Source organism: Schistocerca nitens, chromosome 2 (assembly GCF_023898315.1).
Source record: "Schistocerca nitens isolate TAMUIC-IGC-003100 chromosome 2, iqSchNite1.1, whole genome shotgun sequence".
Classification (NCBI taxonomy): domain Eukaryota; kingdom Metazoa; phylum Arthropoda; class Insecta; order Orthoptera; family Acrididae; genus Schistocerca; species Schistocerca nitens.
The window spans coordinates 156,778,071-156,798,199 of NC_064615.1; the positions used below are offsets into that span (position 1 = coordinate 156,778,071).

Below are 20,129 nucleotides of genomic sequence, written 5' to 3' on the forward strand. Positions count from 1 at the left end.
ACGGAGCTTTACAAAGGTTCAGATTCGCTCGTTTTTCGTGCACTGGAAGTTGTAATGGTACTTGAATTACGTAACCATTACGGCACCTCACCTCAACCTCTCGATACCAGCAATATTCTACTGTGTTTCTGTAAAATAGTTAACATATTTCTGTGACAACATTCAGATTTGATTTCATTAATATAGAGGTACTTCGATACATCGATATGTATATATTGCAATGATATTATTCTTATGTGTATTCTTTTTTTCGTCATTATGACCTTTGACGTACCTGTAACTCGGATTTTTGGGCGCGCAAGCGATTATCAGAGAGTCAAGTTTTGGTCGTCATGTTAAAAAGACGCTAATTGTAGTCAGTTTATGAAATGTGAACTTTAACAGTGAGGAAGATATTTTCAAGCATGTTTTATATTGTGAAGTGATGTTTCGAATGAGTTACGTGATATTGCAACAAAAGTAATAAAAAAGAAATTCGGAGAGCTGATTACTTTTTTACATCACCATTGTCCTAACTTGCAAAAGTTTAATCTTCAAGAATGGTTTGTGAAGCTCATCTATAAAACTTTTGAATATCGCAGAATAACACCTAGGCCTCTTTGCATCCGAGCTTGGAATCATCACTACATAGATTTTCGACGATTGAGCCATGAGTTCACAACGAGACTAGCGTGGGAAACACGAAAAGATGAGTGCCTAGTTTATCCATTATTTCAAGAAATGACTTTATTAACTGGCTCTAATGACACCTGCCACATAATATAACTTTGTTGTTGCCCGAAAATGCAATATTTAGCAGCGTGAGCAACACTACAATCATAATTAATTTTTGACCTTTGTTGTGGTAGGGTTGTTAGAAAGTTCATAAGGGAATCGGGTAGTATTTACTCAACGTGATACATTATGCACTCAATCATATATTCTCTTTTGCACTTTAAATAATCCAGTGCTACACTTCAAGATGTGCACAGCGAGAGATTTACTAGAACTTCGGTTCATGTCATGTTTACTACGAACACCATGTGGTTTATATTATTGGTCTTAGAAATTTGAGCGAGAATATACTTGGAATTCAGTATTACTGCTGGTTATTTCTGCTCTCTCCAGTCATTTCTTTATTTCTTGCACGTAAAATTAGATGCAAGTTTTGTGTGATGTTATCTTCTTATCACCTCTTGCCAAGTCACCGCTTTGTCTCTTCAGTGATTAATCAGTATACGAATAGCTGCACAGTTCAGTCCTATACAGCTCTAGACTTCATTAGCAATAAATAGCCCAGTATCTGCAGAAATATGAGTTTGGATGCTGTTTACGAAATTCAGATCCCTGTGACGGAGTTTTCGGGGTGTATTTTCTCATACCAACATGACATTTTGCGTAGAACGTGGTAGTAATATCTTCCCATTCTTCAATAGTACATGCAGATTTGCTGCTTGAACTGCGACATGATTCAGTTGCTTGGATGAGGTGTTTCAAAGCAATTTCCGAATTGCAGTTTCGTAATCATAGTCAAGGTGAAACATACTCAGCGCACAGCGTTTCGCTGTAAGCAGACTGTATCCTAACTATACAAGATTGGTAGGACTGTATTAGTGATTACCTACTGTTTGACGTTCAATTACGTAAGCTGCGCGTATCCGTTTTCCATTGCGCAGATTTATGTATGCGTTACTGTGATAAACTGTAGTCAGATAGCATTTACAGATTCAATACTGGGTCATGAACATTCATTCAACAGAACATTGCTTCACAGAATCACGCATCATAGTTGATCAGTTCCTTAGCACAGTACGCAGCTTACGATGTTGTTCCCAAATTAGTATCCTTCGGACGTGAAAACGGAATGGAGTAGATAATATTATGAATAGGATTCCATAGCTGAAGACGAACTGTTTTCATGCTACGTTAACAAAAACGTTACACAGTGTGTGTTCTTGTGTCTCACATTTATTGAATGAAAGAACCACCGTAATTTATCACATCTCCTACAAGTAGTTCAACTATAACAAGCTAAATATTTTGCAGATATCTACAATCGTGAGGCAGATCTGGTATTCGAGTCGCGTAGTACATGCTCGTTGTTCCTTCTGTCACAGTTTCTAAGTGTTCCGTTTCACTCTACTACAGTAGTTTCAGTTGCATCATTTTAAATTAATTTGTTAGTTACAGTAGTAGTTTGCTTCTTTAGTCACAGTAAATCCGCACTGTTCTTCAACTCGTCAGATGCGACGAAGTGTGAAACAGTTTGGTACATCAGCGCTACTGTAGCTCAAACAGGGCACATCTTCGGACGTGAGCTCCATATTATAGCAACACATTGTCCTCAACACAGCCGACTGCTTTGTAAAGCAACTGAAGAAAATTGTAAGCTTCAGACACAACATCGAAACCACCATCAAACTATCTAGAAATCAGAACGTTATTTGAAACTACAATGACTAATCTTTCGATAATTTTCTGTTAGACTTATCTGGAGAAAAGCGTACTACGTTCCGATTTCAGATTCGGGCTTTCGTTAGACAGTTAGCATTCCTGTATAAAAAAGTGGTGTGCGAGCTCTGACTCATTTAATCGAAATGTAAAGTGAAACGGTGCTTAGCCAGCTCTGTGATGGTTGCAAGTTACATGAAAGTTTCTAGTTGTTAGCTTTCTAGCTTTTGCGTATGAATAGTGTAAACTTCATCTGGGACTTCGGGACGTACGTCAAGTATAGGCGATGGATTGTGATCGTAGTATGAGTGTAGAGATGTAGTTAGTCTGGTATCTGCTTGAAACAAAGTACAGAGATTAGACAGAGTTAAATGGATTGAGAATTTGAGACGATAACTTACCCTAATGTTAATGCGTCATTATTTGTACAGTGAACATTGCGCGTATGTATGTTGCGGTCGATTTCGACATAAACAGGGAGGGGTAGCGACTTTGACTAGCAACCGAAACGTTCTCGGTCCAAGTTTCGAGCCCCACTACTCCTTAAATTTTGAACCAAAATTACAGCAATGTGGCTGAAGACTTTCGGCACAAGAAGACACCCTCGTTCTGCCAACGGCCTTATCCCTTTTCCTTTAGGGATGGAACCTGCCGCATAAAAGGCCGAAGAATCAGCAAAGATCCACAGCACAGAATATGGATCGAGAGTAAATCGAAGAAAGACGAAAATAATGAAAAGTAGTCGACATGATAACAGAGATAAACTTATCATAATTGGAGATCTCCCGAAGCAGCCGTAGTTAGGAATTATGCTACGTAGGAAACAAAATAATGATGACGGACGGAGCAAGGAGGAAATAAAAAGCAGACTAGTATTGGCAAAAAGGACGTTTCTTGCCAAGAGAAGTCCACTATTATGAAACATAGGCCTTAATTTGAGGGAGCACAGCATTGCATGGTAATGAAATGTGGACCTAAAGAAAACAGGAACGGATGAGAATCGAAGCATTTGAGATGTAGTGCTAGAGTAGCGTGTTGAAAAGTTGAGGACTCATCAGTTGAGGAATGAGGAGATTCTCCGCATAATCGGAAATGAAAGGAATGTATGGAAAATACTGACAATATGAAAGTACAGGAAGATAGGACATCCATTAAAACATCAGGGAATAATTATCGTGGTAGTAGAGGGAGCTGTAGAGGGCAAAAACTGTACTGCGGAAGAACACAGAGATCGGAATACACACAGTAAATAATTGAGGGTGTAAACTGCAAGTGCTATTTTAGTTGAAAAGCTTGATACGGTTAATGGGGGTCTTCGACTGTTACTACAGAACACATTTGTAGTTATGCCTGAAATCAGAACTTTAATGTCTCGTTCACTGCATTAAATTAAGGCTGTGGTATCAATGCAATAAATTGTTTCCTGTGAGTATTATCGCTCCTATGACCTATACGACGACACTTAAACAGTTTAAAAAGACGAATGTGTGGCACTGTCAACAGACAAAAAAGGATCTTTGTAATATCCTTTGGATCCTGAACGCTAATACCATGGACGAGTATCGAAAAAGAAGAGAAACAGTATTTTTGGAAAAGTGTGGGGTGCTGGTCACTCCTTGCTCAAGCATTTGGTCCGAGCAACTGACATTCAAGCGAGTTATAATCTCTGTGGAAACGTTAGCGGGTGTCTTCGACTGGTCTTGCACGGCCGTCTTCCAGAGGTCATCCGATCTGCGCTCACTCGATACCTAGAGCGGAAGCCCTGCCCTCGTTGCTAATTACCCAGTGGATGTTTGTGGCTCAGGTGAACGGGAAATCGATGCCTCCCAGCTCGGGGAGCACTTTGTTTGTGGAGCGTCGAAGTTGCAAGAAGGGGTTCTCATGGACAGTCTGCTAGTAGAAAACTCCTTACTCACTAACCGGAACTTTCAGGAACTATAAACATATAATTATCTGCCTAGTTCACGATTAAGGCCGTTTTTTGCATTATCAAACCACTGACGGTTACCGCTACACTTGCACAGTTTTGACAAAATGATGGTAATCTAGATATGCTTCAAGAAAATTACGAGTATATGGATAAACTCCTCGGGAGGTTTGTACAGATATTTCCGATAACTCTCTTCCATTTTCATGATTGTGTCGTCTTCGTTCGGCTTATTTTTATCTACAAGTAAGTTGCAAACGAGGTGCCGTCGACAACTCGGTGAATAGAGATGGAGCACAAACTCAGATTTGGACATGGACGGGGAAAGAAGTCTTGTATGTCTTTTTCAAAGGAACCATCCTTGAGTGATTTATGGAAACCACGGAAAACTTGAATCTGTTATGTTGCATATTTGGACACATAATACTGATAAAATGAACAGTAAATACCAATATTAAAATTCCATTAATCAGGATGTACATAGTATGTTAAATGAGTGATGAACATAGTCATACATTTAAGTATGTCGTATGTTGGGCTTCAGAATGTAAGTTACTCAGTTCGTCCCACGCTAATAGCATTGCGCGACAAGAGTAGCCCATTCTCCGAAGAGAGTGCATGTTTCGACTTTCCTGTAGACACAGTTCTACCTTCTAGTAGGCTTCTCCTCAAGAGCCACAGGTTCCGGAAGGAAAAGGACCATCTCCTGTCTAATTTGTTCTCTTCAAGGACGTTGTCATCTATCGACGTAATCAGGTGAGTTTAGTGTTATTTGATGTCCCGTATATCACACTGACACACGTAAAAGAAAATTCTCGTTTAGGGTATAAGGTTCTCGTGGAAAGGCGTTGCTTTGACGCTACCAGCGAGAAATGGATAATTTTACAGACAAGGTCGGTTTTTTTCCTTCTTGGTGACACCGTTTCCAGTTAAAACTTTATTTGCTTACTGCCACATTTTATTATTCCATCAGACATTTGGTATTAAGATGCTTTAACCAAAGCAACAAAAAAATGAATTGCGCTGCTACGTTTTTTATAATGTTGTTACATGGTTGTGATGCCTGAAATTCAAGATCTGTGAAATTCTAAAAATATAAAAATTCTGGTATTTTGAAATACATTGCATTAATACTCGAACTACACGACACTTCTTATGAATATATGTTTGCATTATCTCCGAAGCACAAAGAAACGGAATAAAACAGAGTCTTATTTACCTCCTCCCTCACCCAATATCTCTCTCTCTCTCTCTCTCTTTCTCTGTGTGTGTGTGGGGGGGGGGGAGGGGGGGGGAGGAGGGGAAACTGTCGGTTCAAATGGTTCAAAGGGCTCTGAGCACTATGGGACTTAACATCAGTCCCCTAGAACTTAGAACGACTTAAACCTAACTAACCTAAGGACATCACACACATCCATGCCCGAGGCAGGATTCGAACCTGCGACCGTAGCGGTCACGCGGTTCCAGACTGAAGCGCCTAGAACCGCCCAGAACCGTGGAAGCTGTCGGCAAACAGTCCTGTTACAGTGTACGAATTGCGCTATCTGAATTTGTTTCGGTGTTCACAATGTTGTTGACAGTGCTCTGTTACATCTCGCCCAGCTCACAGTGAACGTACAGCACACTCGACGTAAGAGACTGTAGCCCCGTCCACTCTGGGCACGTTACTGAGGCAATAAAATTTTGAAATATGTACCAGAAAGACGATTATCCAACGGCTACGAAACTTATTCGTTACACTACTGACCTTTAATATATGGGTCCACATTTCGATGAATCAGGACAAAATGGGGCTTATTTAAAAAGAGAGAAAGACTAGTTTAACGTTTTTGTTGAGATCATAAATGTACAGCATCAGTCTTGCTCCTTTGTTGAAAGATTTCATAACCGGCATATTCTGGTGAAGAGTAATATCCCACTTAAGCTAAACTCCTCGTCCACTACCACTAGCAAGTCACAGCGTGAGAACTGAGTTCCCAGTCGGAAAACGACCGTACAGTAATACGCCACGACAAATAATTATTCAGTAAAGTGTGCAGTGTTTTTGTTCATTTTGTCGGGCTTCAGACTTCTTGGTTAAAGACAAATGGCTCTGAGCACTATGGGACTCAACTGCTGTGGTCATAAGTCCCCTAGAACTTAGAACTACTTAAACCTAACTAACCTAAGAACAGCACACAACACCCAGCCATCACGAGGCAGAGAAAATCCCTGACCCCACCGGGAATCGAACCCGGGAACCCGGGCGTGGGAAGCGAGAACGCTACCGCACGACCACGAGATGCGGGCAGGTTAAAGACAGATTATGTTGCTCTGAAACAATTGGATCGTGTGTGGACCCATGTTAAGAAATCTCAAACGCGAACAAAACATTAGTCACGCCGGTATGCACAACGCATGGGTTGTTAAGTCTTTACATATGGCGCATTGATTGAGTAATGTGCTCATCCACATGCGCACTGTCTGTAGGTGAGCATAAGGAAGAAGTTCGCGGCGGACCATTCAACGTGTCTAGAAGGAGCGCTGTAACACGCGTGGCCATGAAACAAGCCATCAGAATTTTGGTCGGAAAAAGATCCCATCTCAGAGGGACCGGAGATGCGTTTCATGGCTTGGGAATCAAAATCTCTTCCAAACCGCACTGGAATTGGTACAGGCTGTGAATGAAGGTGCATCCCCACCTGTTAGCGAGGGGACTGCATGCAACGAAAATATGTGGGCGGTCACATCGCAAGAGGTACTTAAAGGCGACAACAGCACATTGAGCTGCAAGAAAATTTAATTGGTTTTGTGAACACATCCACACCCTATTACATCTCGAGTGGCCTACAAAATCACCCGACGGGACAGATTTACCAAAGATGTTCAACGATTGTAACAAAACTATTCAATTATAGAAGGCGATACTGTAAATAATTCCACCGCAGTATAAGAACACTTTTCAACAATGAGCTGTAATTGCGATAACGAAAACGATCATGAAAATTCGAATTAGCTCTCCTTTCCAAGTTGAAGAGAGTGCATATAGTTATAATTATATTTTATTAGCATTCACTATCAATCCCTTCTCACAAAGCCGGCCGGAGTGGCCGAGCGGTTCTTGGCGCTACACTCTGGGGCTGCGCGACAGCTACGGTCGCAGGTTCGAATCCTGCCTCGGGCATGGATGAGTGTGATGTCCTTACGTTATTTAGGTTTAAGTAGTTCTAAGTTCTAGGGGACTGATGACCTCAGATGTTAAGTCCCATAGAGCTCAGAGCCATTTGAACCTTCTCACAAAGGCTTCGAAATCCCGCTGATGGAAGGCAGAGAGATGAAGTTTCAGGCAACAACAGCTGTGTGTATTTTGTCGTTAATTTTAGCCCGGACTCGGGCAAGAAGAAGCGAGGAACGAAGTACATTTCATTTAAGTGTAGTTTTAGTCTGTTATAAACTGTGTTCCGTTCGTGTGCTGGAAGAACGTGCTGCTGATGAGTAGTAATTTAGTGTCGTCATTGTTTCCAATGATTCAATACGCCTCGTAAATATTTAAACAGTACTGACAATTTTTGCTACGTTTGCGGACAGGTTACATTGAATTCGCAAGGGAAGGCAACGACGCCATATATTAGGAAGGTGTATAGACTGCAGTCTGGCTGTAAAATCAGGGTCCAGGACAAGCCGTGAGTTCATCATGCGTGTTGCATACCTTGTGTCTCTTTACTCGTGATTGAATCGTAAAAGATCTTCCATGGCTATGCTATACCCACGATCTGACGAGAACCATCGAACCATGTGAATGATTGTTACTTTTGTGTGACAAGCCCATTAACGCATGGTATTTCCAGGAAGAAAAAGTCCTCCATGACATATCCTAACACACGGTCGGTCATACCACCAGTGCCTCATGGAGACTGACTGCATGTCCCCCCCTGATTGTGACAGTGACGAGGGCGGTAGTAAAATTGCACCATCCCCTTCAAAACCCGGTTCTTGGAAAGATCCTAATTTTGTGTGTAAAGATGAGTGTACAGAGATATGGTAAAATTAAACATTTGTTATTTCAATTGAACTAGGGCAGATTTCAGTGTGTCTGAAAGTCATAGCATATTATTTGGACTACAACATGGCTACACCAGATTCTGCTGTTTCATGTGCCTCTGGGATAGCCGCGCCAAAGCATTTCATTATAAAAAGAAAGCTTGGCCTACATAGCAATCACCTGAACCAGGATCTTACAATGTTACTCACGAAGTACTTGTCGAGTCCAAGAACATAATTCTCCCTAATCTTTATATAAAGTTGGGTCTAATGAAATATTTAATGAAAACCATGGACGAAACTAGGGGAGCATTTCTCCATTTTCAAGAGAAATATCAAAGTCCTAGTAAAGGGAAAGTAAAAGAGCGGATTTTGGGTGTGCGTTCTCAGATACGCAAACTTTAGAAATGTGAGCATTTTCACACCATCCTGACAGGTGACGAAAAGTTAGCGTTGGATGGCTTTGTTCAGTATCAGCAAACGTTCTAGGAAATAAAAGGGGTGAAACCTATAAACATCTTGTGGAAAATCTACTGCACTGCTACAATGAAATGCAATACGTCTTTAAAGTTGCGTTTCCTAGACTCCCACTTGCACTTCTTATCTTACAACTGTGGTGGTGCAACCGACGTGCACGGGAAACGCTTCCACTAGCAAATTTCGGACATGGACATGAGATACCAGGGAAAGTGGAGTGTCTCAGAGTTATCCGATTACTGCTGGACACTAATCAAAGAATCACCGACAGAAAACTACAAACCAAAGACAAAGTGATTGTGCCTTTAGTGACTTTCCTCCGAGGGATAACATCATAAGCTTGTACACTGAAACGCCAAAGATATTGGTATAGGCATGCGTATTCAAATACGGAGATATGTAAAAAGGCAGAATACGCCGCACGAGCGACGGGACACAGCATCTCCGAGTTAGCGATGAAGTGGGGATTTTCCCGTACGACCGTTTTACGAGAGTACCGTGAATATCAGCAGCCCGGTAAAACATCAGATCTCCGACATCGCTACGGCTGGAAAAAGATACTGCAAGAACGGGACCAACGACGACTGAAGAGAGTCATTCAACGTGACAAAAGTGCAACCGTTCCGCAAATTGCTGCAGATCTCAGTGCTGGGCCATCAACAAGTGTCAGCGTGCGAACCATTCAACGAAACATCATCGATATAGGGTTTCGGAGCTGAAAGCCCATCCGCGTACCCTTGATGACTGCATGACACAAAGCTCTACACCTCGCCTCGGTCCGTCAACACCGACATTGAACAGTTGATGACTAGAAACATATTGTCTGGTCGGACGAGTCTCGTTTCAAATTGTATCGAGCAGATGGACGTGTACGGGTATGGAGACAACCTCACGAATCCTTGGACCATGCATGTCGACAGGGAACTGTTCAAGCTGGTGGAGTCTCTGTAACGGTGTGGGGCGTGTGCAGTTGGAGGATATGGGAGCCCTGATAAGTCGAGGTACGACTCTGACAGGTGACACGTACGTAAGCATCATGTGTGATTACCTGCATGCAGTCATGTCCATTGTGCATTCCGACGGACTTGGGCAATTTCAGCAGGCCAATGCGACACCCCACACGTCCAGAATTGCTACAGAGTGTCTCCAGGAATACTCTCCTGAGTTTAACAACTTCTGCTGGCCACCAAACTCCCTAGACATGTACATTATTGAGCGTACCAGGGATGGTTTTCAACGTGGTGTTCAGAGGAGATCTTCACCCCCTCGTACTCATACGGATTTATGAACAGCCCTGCAGGAATCATGGTCCCTGCAGGATTCATGGTGTCAGTTCCCTCCAGACATTAGTCGAGTCCATGCCACGTCGTCTTGCAGCACTTATGCGTGCTCATGAGGGCCTACACGACATTAGGTTCAAATGGTTCAAATGGCTCTGAGCACTATGGGACTCAACTGCTGTGGTCATCAGTCCCCTAGAACTTAGAACTACTTAAACCTAACTAACCTAAGGACATCACACACATCCATGCCCGAGGCAGGATTCGAACCTGCGACCGTAGCAGTCGCACCACGACATTAGGCATGTGTACCAGTTTCTTTGGTTCTTCATTATACGACGGCTATTCGGAAAGTAAGGAACGACAGGTCACGAAATGGAAACCACAGTGAAAATCGAAACTGTTTTATTTGCAACAATTAGCTACAACTTCCAGCTACTTATCTCCATAGTCGCCGATCCGACTTAGACGTTTGTAGTAGCGTTGTACCAGCTTTCCAGTATCCTCGTTATAGTAGGCAGCCGCCAGTGCTTTCCGCCAACTCTCTCCGTTGGTCTACACCTTGTTGTCTGAGCGAAAATGTTGTCTTCATAGCCAGTGATTCATGTGAGCAGAGATGTAACTCAGAGGGAGACTATTATGGCCAGTATTTCAGGTAATCAAATATTGCCAATAGAAAACGATGCAGGAGCATCTTCATTGCCGCTGCAGAATGCGGCTGAGAATTGTCTTGAAGAAGAAAACTCACGACAGTTATGTAATGTTGGCTGCATAGCTTCAGGCGAAATTTCTCACCAGGCCCTCGTACATGGCAGGAGACACTATTGTTCTAGGTATCTTTATGTGCGCCCTGTGTGCTCAGAACTAAAAAGAATGAAGTAACGCGATCGATGGGCACTGCCCAACACACCTGTGCAAAACTTCATCGTATTTTCACTGTGGTTTCAATTTCGCGTCCGATCGTTCCTTACTTTCCGAATGACCCTCGTATATAGGCAATAACGCAAAGGTATCCCATCTTTAAAAAAGAGAGCTAATCTTGCATTTTCATTATCATTTCCGTCATCAGAACTCTGAAAACATAAAGATTAGATGCTGTCATGACAGTTACAGAGGAAAAGTTAAACTTTTTTGGCTAGTATGAATACATCACAACATAAAACTACAGCAAAAGTTGACTACAAGATAGTGAAAGGTTCCTGTAGCCACCTTTCATTAGTCCGGCCGCCCATTTTCACTAGAATTTCTCTTTCTTTTCCTTGGTTCTCTTTCCTCATAACTCTCATAATGGTGCGATTGAATGAATGTGGTTGTGTGTCACGTTGCTAGACGGTGGCGTAGTCTGCTGCAGAAAGTCTGCGATAGTCATACAGATTCAGCAGGAGTTGTACAGAATTGCCAACTCTCGTAGTGGTCAAGGAGGCAAAGAAGTTTGCGCTACTTGTGAGAAATCCACCTGCGTTAGGTTGGTGGCTGAGATGGCATTTTTGTGTTTTCCAGGCCACGCGGAGCATGGAAGAGGCTGGAGAAGTAAAAGGGAGGAAGTCTGCCGCCGGTACGGGAAGCGTCCACAGCTGTGCTCCAGTCGAAGAAGGGTGAGTTAGACTGGCCGCGTGGCGCGTTGTTACTTGGCGTGGGGAGAGCTGTTAGCTTTTGGTCTCGCTTTTCAACTCTGAAAGATTGCTTTGCCTTGTCACAGCAAGGAATGCAAAACTTTGGCGGATTTTTCTTTTTGTAAATTTCTATAGCAGACTTGGATCCACCGGAAGAGCGCCACACAAAGGTGTCGATAAGAAGTGATCACTCGCTTCTGTACGAATGTCTGTTTGCCTTCAGCTGTGCCTGTATTAGCTTTCATTTTTCTAAATATTAATAGCTTTGCCTTCTCGTAAATTTTCCTTGCTTTATGTACCTTTCGTCCGTGGGGAGCCGACCACGTGGTTGAACATTAAAGTTTTGTTGGGCTACCGTCATCACTAACTGTCCGGTCTCATGTTTGTTTTAAAGAACGTTAACTGCTCATGATTGTGTGATGTGATATTGTTGCAACTTGGCAACGATACCTAGAAATGGCGTCTCCAGAAACCACGTGGGCACGCGGGTGTACTGCGAAACGTGTACCGTTTCACGAGCTATTGCGATCAGTTATCAGGCAACAGCAGTTGTATGAATGATTCACACGAATGACTTTTAGGTGTCGATTATAACGGTGTATGTATCGATGCTTTTCTTTAATGTTTTAGGAATTAATGTTATCAGGAATTGTGCACATGCCTCACATCCATATCTTAGGAATAAATGATTTTATACAGAATTTTCTCTTGCATTCCGAGGTTACGTTTTTGCACCTAAGCCACTCACCTCGTAGCTTTCCTGTTAGCACATCCAACGCGTTTCCTTACGCACAGGTCCTGTGATTAGTTTCCCCTTTCATTTTAAAACAAATGCTTTAGATTAAGTCTTTTTTCAGGTGTGTTGCTGGGAGGTGATCTTCTGCACAGTGCTATTTTACTTTAAATGGTTGATTCTCGTGGACAGTGCACGGGAAATACTATTGATTACATCGCATCCCCTATGAGCGATATCACAACGTATGCATTTTTATGACTTTTTGGTCTGTGATCAAATTAATTTCTTTTCCGACTCGGCCAAACCTTTGATTAATTGTGTGGTTAGATTCGGTGGCGACCCTAAGCTTCTCACGTTAATTTCACAAGCAATAAGTATTCCCATCCACAATAATAACGTAATAACCCGTAGTAACAGGTTAGTTACAATAGTCAGAACAGCCAGTAGACATCTGTAGTGAGAAGTGGTGCTTACCTGCGGCCAGCCGCGAGGGCGAGAGGTGGTCGGGGGCGGTGAGCGCCAGCACGTGCGGGAAGTGCGGCGGGTGGAGGCCTGGCGGCGGCGCGGCGCACGGCGCCCCCAGGTAGGGGTGCGGGTAGGCGGGACCCCGTCCCAGCGCCCACGGCCCCGTCTCCATGCCCAGGTGGTGCGCCAGACCTGCAACACGCCCACGCGTCGCTACACGTTACTCCACGCGCGAATTTTGATATAACGTCGGTAAACAAAAGTGTGCCACACGGCACTATACTTGGACCAGTGGTGCTTACAGCGATACAATGCGCCATTGCCACAGTGTCACTTTAGTCCGGACTTAAACATACTGGCATTCAAAACGAGTAGACAGAAATGTCTCTTACTTGGAGTATTTACACTCCAAGGAATTTCAGTTACTCAGCTGCAAGGATCCGGGATGAAGAAATATGCTATTCTGCAGTGAAGCAGAGTACCGTAGCCGTCTGTAGACAATCTAGAGGCCTTCAGTTTTACAATATAGCGCAGTTTTTAAATAAACATCCTACCTTTCGGAATGGGCGTTAAAAAGAACATACGAAAATAAGAAGGATCATTGACATCCTTCCATTTAAACAGTCACAAATTAAATTTTCACAAGTTTAGGAAATAATGAAACTTGAAAACGAGACATTTTGGGGAAGTCAAATTTATGACAGGACCTGTCGGAGGCACATAGATAAACGCAATGCTACGTTTAACACATGTGCACAAAAACGAAGTAGTAATGCTACTCCCATTTAAAGCGCCATTGTAGCTGTTGTTGTGGTCTTCAGTCCTGAGACTGGTTTGATGCAGCTCTCCATGCTACTCTATCCTGTGCAAGCTTCTTCATCTCCCTTACCTACTGCAGCCTACATACTTCTGAATCTGCTTAGTGTATTCATCTCTTGGTCTCCCTCTACGATTTTTAATCTCCACGCTGCCCTCCAATAGTAAACTGGTGATCCCTTGATGCCTCAGAACATGTCCTACCAACCGGTCCCTTCTTCTAGTCAAGTTGTACCACAAACTCCTCCCCAATCCTATTCAGTACCTCCTCATTAATTACGTGATATACCCATCTAATCTTCAGCATTCTTCTGTAACACCACATTTCGAAAGCTTCTATTCACTTCTTGCCCAGACAATTTATCGTCCATGTTTCACTTCCATACATGGCTACACTCCATACAAATACTTTCAGAAACGACTTCCTGACATATCTCTACTCGATGTTAACAAATTTCTCTTCTTCAGAAACTCTTTCCTTGCCATTGCTAGTCTACATTTTATACCCTCTCTACTTCGACCATCATCAGTTATTTTTCTCCCCAAATAGCAAAACTCCTTTACTACTTTAAGTGTCTCATTTCCTAATCTAATTCCCTCAGCATCACCCGACTTAATTCGACTACATCCCATTATTAATTTGGCTACATTCCATTACCCTTGTTTTGCTTTTGTTGATGTTCATCTCATATCCTCCTTTCAAGACACTGTTCATTCCGTTCAACTGCTCTTCCAAGTCCTTTGCTGTCTCTGACAGAATTATAATGTCATCGGCGAACCTCAAAGTTTTTACTTCTTCTCCATGAATTTTAATACCTACTCCGAATTTTTCTTTTGTTTCCTTTACTGCTTGCTCAATATACAGATTGAATAACATCGGGCAGAGGCTACAACCCTGTCTCACTCCTTTCCTAACCACTGCTTCCCTTTCATGTCCCTCGACTCTTATAACTGCCATCTGGTTTCTGTACAAATTGTAAATAGCCTTTCGCTCCCTGTATTTTACCCCTGCCACCTTCAGAATTTGAAAGAGGGTATTCCAGTTAACATTGTCAAAAGCTTTCTCTAAGTCTACAAATGCTAGAAACGTAGGTTTGCCTTTTCTTAATCTTTCTTCTAAGATAAGTCGTAAGGTTAGTATTGCCTCACATGTTCCCATATTTCTACGGAATCCAAATTGATCTTCCCCTAGGTCCGCTTCTACCAGTTTTTCCATTCGTCTGTAAGGAATTCGCGTTAGTATTTTGCAGCTGTGACTTATTAAACTGATAGTTCGGTAATTTTCGCATCTGTCAACACCTGCTTTCTTTGGGATTGGAATTATTATATTCTTCTTGAAGTCTGAGGGTATTTCGTCTGTCTCATACATCTTGCTCACCAGATGGTAGAGTTTTGTCGTGACTGTCTCCTCCAAGGCCATCAGTAGTTCTAATGGAATGTTGTCTATTCCCGGGGCCTTGTTTCGACTCAGGTCTTTCAGTGCTCTGTCAAACTCTTCACGCAGTATCTTATCAAACATTTCGTCTTCATCTACATCCTCTTCCATTTCCATAATATTTTCTTCAAGTACATCGCCCTTGTATAAACCCTCTATATACTCCTTCCACCTTTCTGTCTTCCCTTCTTTGCTTAGAACTGGGTTGCCATCTGAGCTCTTGATATTCATACAAGTGGTTCTCTTCTCTCCAAAGGTCTCTTTAATTTTCCTGTAGGCAGTATCTATCTTACCCCTAGTGAGACTGCAGTCCGGAACCGCGGGACTGCTACGGTCGCAGGTTCGAATCCTGCCTCGGGCACGGGTGTGTGTGATGTCCTTAGGTTAGTTAGGTTTAAGTAGTTCTAAGTTCTAGGGAACTTATGACCTAAGATGTTGAGTCCCATAGTGCTCAGAGCCATTTGATCCATTTTTGAACCTAGTGAGACAAGCCTCTACTTCCTTACATTTGTCCTCTAGCCGTCCCTGCTTAGCCATTTTGCACTACCTGTCGATCTCATTTTTGAGACGTTTGTATTCCTTTTTGCCTGCTTCATTTACTGCATTTTTATATTTTCTCCTTTCATCAATTAAATTCAATATTTCTTCTGTTACCCAAGGATTTCTATTAGCCCTCGTCTTTTTACCTACTTGATCGTCTGCTGCCTTCACTAATTCATCCCTCAGAGCTACCCATTCTTCTTCTACTGTATTTCTTTCCCCAATTCCTGTTAATTGTTCTCTTATGCTCTCCCTCAAACTCTCTACAACCTCTGGTTCTTTCAGTTTATCCAGGTCCCATCTCCTTAAATTCCCACCTTTTTGCAGTTTCTTCAGTTTCAATCTGCAGTTCATAACCAATAGATTGTGGTCAGAGTCCACATCTGCCCCTGGAAATGTCTTACAATTTAAAACCTGGTTCCTAAATCTCTGTCTTACCATTATATAATCTATCTGATACCTTTTAGTATCTCCAGGATTCTTCCAGGTATACAACCTTCTTTTATGATTCTTGAACCAAGTGCTAGCTATGATTAAGTTATGCTCTGTGCAAAATTCTACAAGGCGGCTTCCTCTTTCATTTCTTCCCCCCAATCCATATTCACCTACTATGTTTCCTTCTCTCCATTTTCCTATTGACGAATTCCAGTCACCCATGACTATTAAATTTTCGTCTCCCTTCACTACCTGAATAATTTCTTTTATCTCGTCATACATTTCATCTATTTCTTCATCATCTGCAGAGCTAGTTGGCATATAAACTTGTACTACTGTAGTAAGCATGGGCTTTGTGTCTATCTTGGCCACAATAATGCGTTCACTATGCTGTTTGTAGTAGCTTACCCACACTCCTATTTTTTTATTAATTATTAAACCTACTCCTGCATTACCCCTGTTTGATTTTGTATTTATAACCCTGTAATCACCTGACCAAAAGTGTTGTTCCTCCTGCCACCGAACTTCACTAATTCCCACTATATCTAACTTTAACCTATCCATTTCCCTTTTAAAATTTTCTAACCTACCTGCCCGATTAAGGGATCTGACATTCCACACTCCGATCCGTAGAACGCCAGTTTTCCTTCTCCTGATAACGACGTCCTCTATGTAGTCCCCGCCCGGAGATCCGAATGGGGGACTATTTTACCTCCGGAATATTTTACCCAAGAGGACGCCATCATCATTTAATCATACAGTAAAGCTGCATGTCCTCGGGAAAAATTACGGCTGTAGTTTCCCCTTGCTTTCAGCTGTTCGCAGTACCAGCACAGCAAGGCCGTTTTGGTTAATGTTACAAGGCCAGATCAGTCAATCATCCAGACTGTTGCCCCTGCAACTACTGAAAAGGCTGCTGCCCCTCTTCAGGAACCACACGCCTCTCAACAGATACCCCTCCGTTGTGGTTGCACCTACGGTATGGCCATCTGTATCGCTGAGGCACGCAAGCCTCCCCACCAACGGCAAGGTCCATGGTTCTTGGGGGGGAGAAAGCCATTAGGAGCAAAAAAAAAAAAAAAGGCCATTATCCTCGCTATTGACATTTCTTTGTCGAAAGCATCACAAATACGACACACTCAAACTTGAAAACATATGATAACACTGTGGCACTCTTAATTTATTATATTTACTGGAATGTCTAATGAAATGACGAGAAATATTTTATGTCTATACACCTGATTATGACTACTGTATTTCTAGTTGAGAGATTTTTTTTACTACCTTATGAAATGCCATATGGCTAATGAATGATGTTTCATGCCTTCCTTTGTACATATTTGCTCATTTTCTTTAATATCTAGTTTCTAGCTGCACTGCAGCATTGGTTATTATAAAATTTAATAGATGTACTAACATCACTATTTTCTGTCTACAGACCCAGTAAAGAATACGTTTCTCATATACTTTCTTAGAAAAGAGAGCACAAATAGACATTTCCCTTCACACGAATTGCATAAATAATTTTTTAATGACTGGGTAACTTTCTTGCAGAGTAAAATTTTGTGATGCATCACTCTAGTGTTAAGATGTGACATAGGTATTAGACATGGCCATTTTTACTGTAATATTTTTTCTGCTTGAGCTATGTCATGTTTAGATATAAGTTATTGCATTTGCTGCTGCTGTTTGCCAGACATAGTGCTACTAAATTTCACTTTACATTACTCTGTTAAGCCAGTTTTACTACGAATTTATTTTTCTTGTTTGCTGTGCATTGCCTTATATTAGTTGTAATATTGCATTTGCTTTGCTAATTTATGCTGCTTGCTTTCCATTTGTATTTTTTATCATTGCTGTTTGTGTTAATTGTTTTGTGCTGCTGCATTGCCTCGTCCCTTAGTTTAGCATCTGAGCTCAGTAGATTTAAGTTAACTTAAGATGGGGTAGGGTATATGAGAGAACGAGTTGTGATGAATTGGAAGAAATGCATTGAGAAGCTATAAGAAAATGGTTTGGCCAAAAAAGTATTTTGAAAGAGGATATGAGCAAAAAAGTAGGGTTTAGGGACAACAGGTTTAGGTAGGATTTTCTTGGAAAAAAATGATGAGGTAAGATAATGGAAAATAAATAATGAGGTAAGAAATATGTGAACATATAAATACAGAAAGCATGCTTGGATAGGATTTTTTTGGTGGAAACAAATGTTGAAATAAGACGAAAGATCTATGGAATGAAGTTTTAGGTTGGACTGCAGTACCAAATGTTACACTGAAAACAAACCCTGCCCTTTCCTCTTGTGTTATTCTGCTATGTGTTTGTGTACTCTTGTTTATTTGTGTTTTTCCTGTCTTTATGTGTTTAGCTGATATGAGTTATGTTGTGGAATTCTTCTAATATTATGTTATTTTCTTTGCAAAGATGTTTAGACATTATTTATTCTGTTTTGTTTTAATGCTCTTGTGTGAAATTAATGTTTCGAAAACTATTCTCTTTATTTTATATATTCACTTATGTCATAATTCCTGTAACACTGAAGTATCTGTTTATTTCTATTCTTTTGTAAAGCCTGTACTACTACAAATTTATCTGTATTGTTATGTTCTATAATGATGTATTTTGTACCTTTGTTATTGTATTCTTATGTTATAAAATTGTAGTTGACACCAGTGCATCAAATTAAGTAACTTGTAAGTTACATTTCACTGCACACGTTTCTGTTGGTCATAGTATATGGACAATATGTGAGAAGTAGGGACTGATAGTGTTTGCACGTGTGTTAATAATTTAGCAAGGGACTGGATAACAGCATTGCTGGTTCTAAGGACATTTCAAACAAATTTTTTGTGAGTGGACATGCGGTGGTTTATGGACTTGCTATATTCTCCGCAAGACTCTTCGATGGTGATTGTGTACCTGCACAGTCGCAACAGATGGCTGCTGGCCGTCTCTACAAGGACTACAGTGGGTCTGCATATTTGATGGCCCACCAGTACCATTATTTCTACAAGGACTACAGTGGTTCTGCACGTTTGATGGCTCACCAATTACATACTCTCTACCAAGACTATAGTGGGTCGGCTCTGTGATGACCTACCTACCAGTATTCTTAAAACTTCGACTGACTCTGTTATGGGTCTGCTCTGTTGTGGCCCATTACCTGTCTGATTGTCAAGAGTCAGCTCTGTCTTTCCGTTGGAAGGACAACACTACTTCTTCAAGACTGCATGGAAATCCACTACTTCCGTGTGCATTTTCTTTTACTGCTCAGACGTTGGGAAAAAATCTGCAATTTTACTGTGATGAATGATCAGGACAGTCTTTATGGACTGTGAGAAAATTTTAGCTTTTGACCAACATTGTATCAATAAGTGTGTGCATTTGATATCTTTGTTATTGTAATTATGAAAATTTTTTTCAAATCTGTATTGGCCACTGCCCAAAATAATTTGTAAAATTTTTTGTGGGGAGCGTGGGGGCTATGTAAGTAGGCTGTTTAGGTTTTTATATTGGTAACGCCACGTAGCGCTCTGGCGCTCTGTATGAAAATCACTGGCTGTGCTGTGTGCAGTCTGTGGCTAGTTTGCATTGTTGTCTGCCATTGTAGTGTTGGGCAGCTGGATGTGAACAGCGCGTAGCGTTGCGCAGTTGGAGGTGAGCCGCCAGCAGTGGTGGATGTGGGGAGACAAATGGCGGAGTTTTGAAATTTGTAAGACTGGATGTCATGAACTGCTATATTATGACTTTTGAACACTATTAAGGTAAATACATTGATTGTTCTCTATCTAAATCTTTCATTTGCTAACTATGCCTATCAGTAGTTAGTGCCTTCAGTAGTTTGAATCTTTTATTTCGCTGGCAGTAGTGGCGCTCTCTTTATTGCAGTAGTTCAAGTACCGAAGACTTTTGTGAGGTAAGTGATTTGTGAAAGGTATAGGTTAATGTTAGTCAGGGC

At 41.6% G+C, this 20,129-nt stretch overlaps 1 protein-coding gene across 1 annotated transcript in view; it reads right to left on the reverse strand.

Annotated features, from left to right (window-relative positions):
* The window catches only part of LOC126234892 (uncharacterized), a 260,388-nt gene that overhangs the window by 75,801 nt on the left and 164,458 nt on the right, over positions 1–20,129 (reverse strand). Inside the window, exon 4 of the mRNA XM_049943633.1 lies at positions 12,958–13,140. Within this exon, the coding sequence (XP_049799590.1) occupies positions 12,958–13,140 (183 nt within the window). The remainder of the gene's footprint in view (positions 1–12,957; positions 13,141–20,129) is intronic.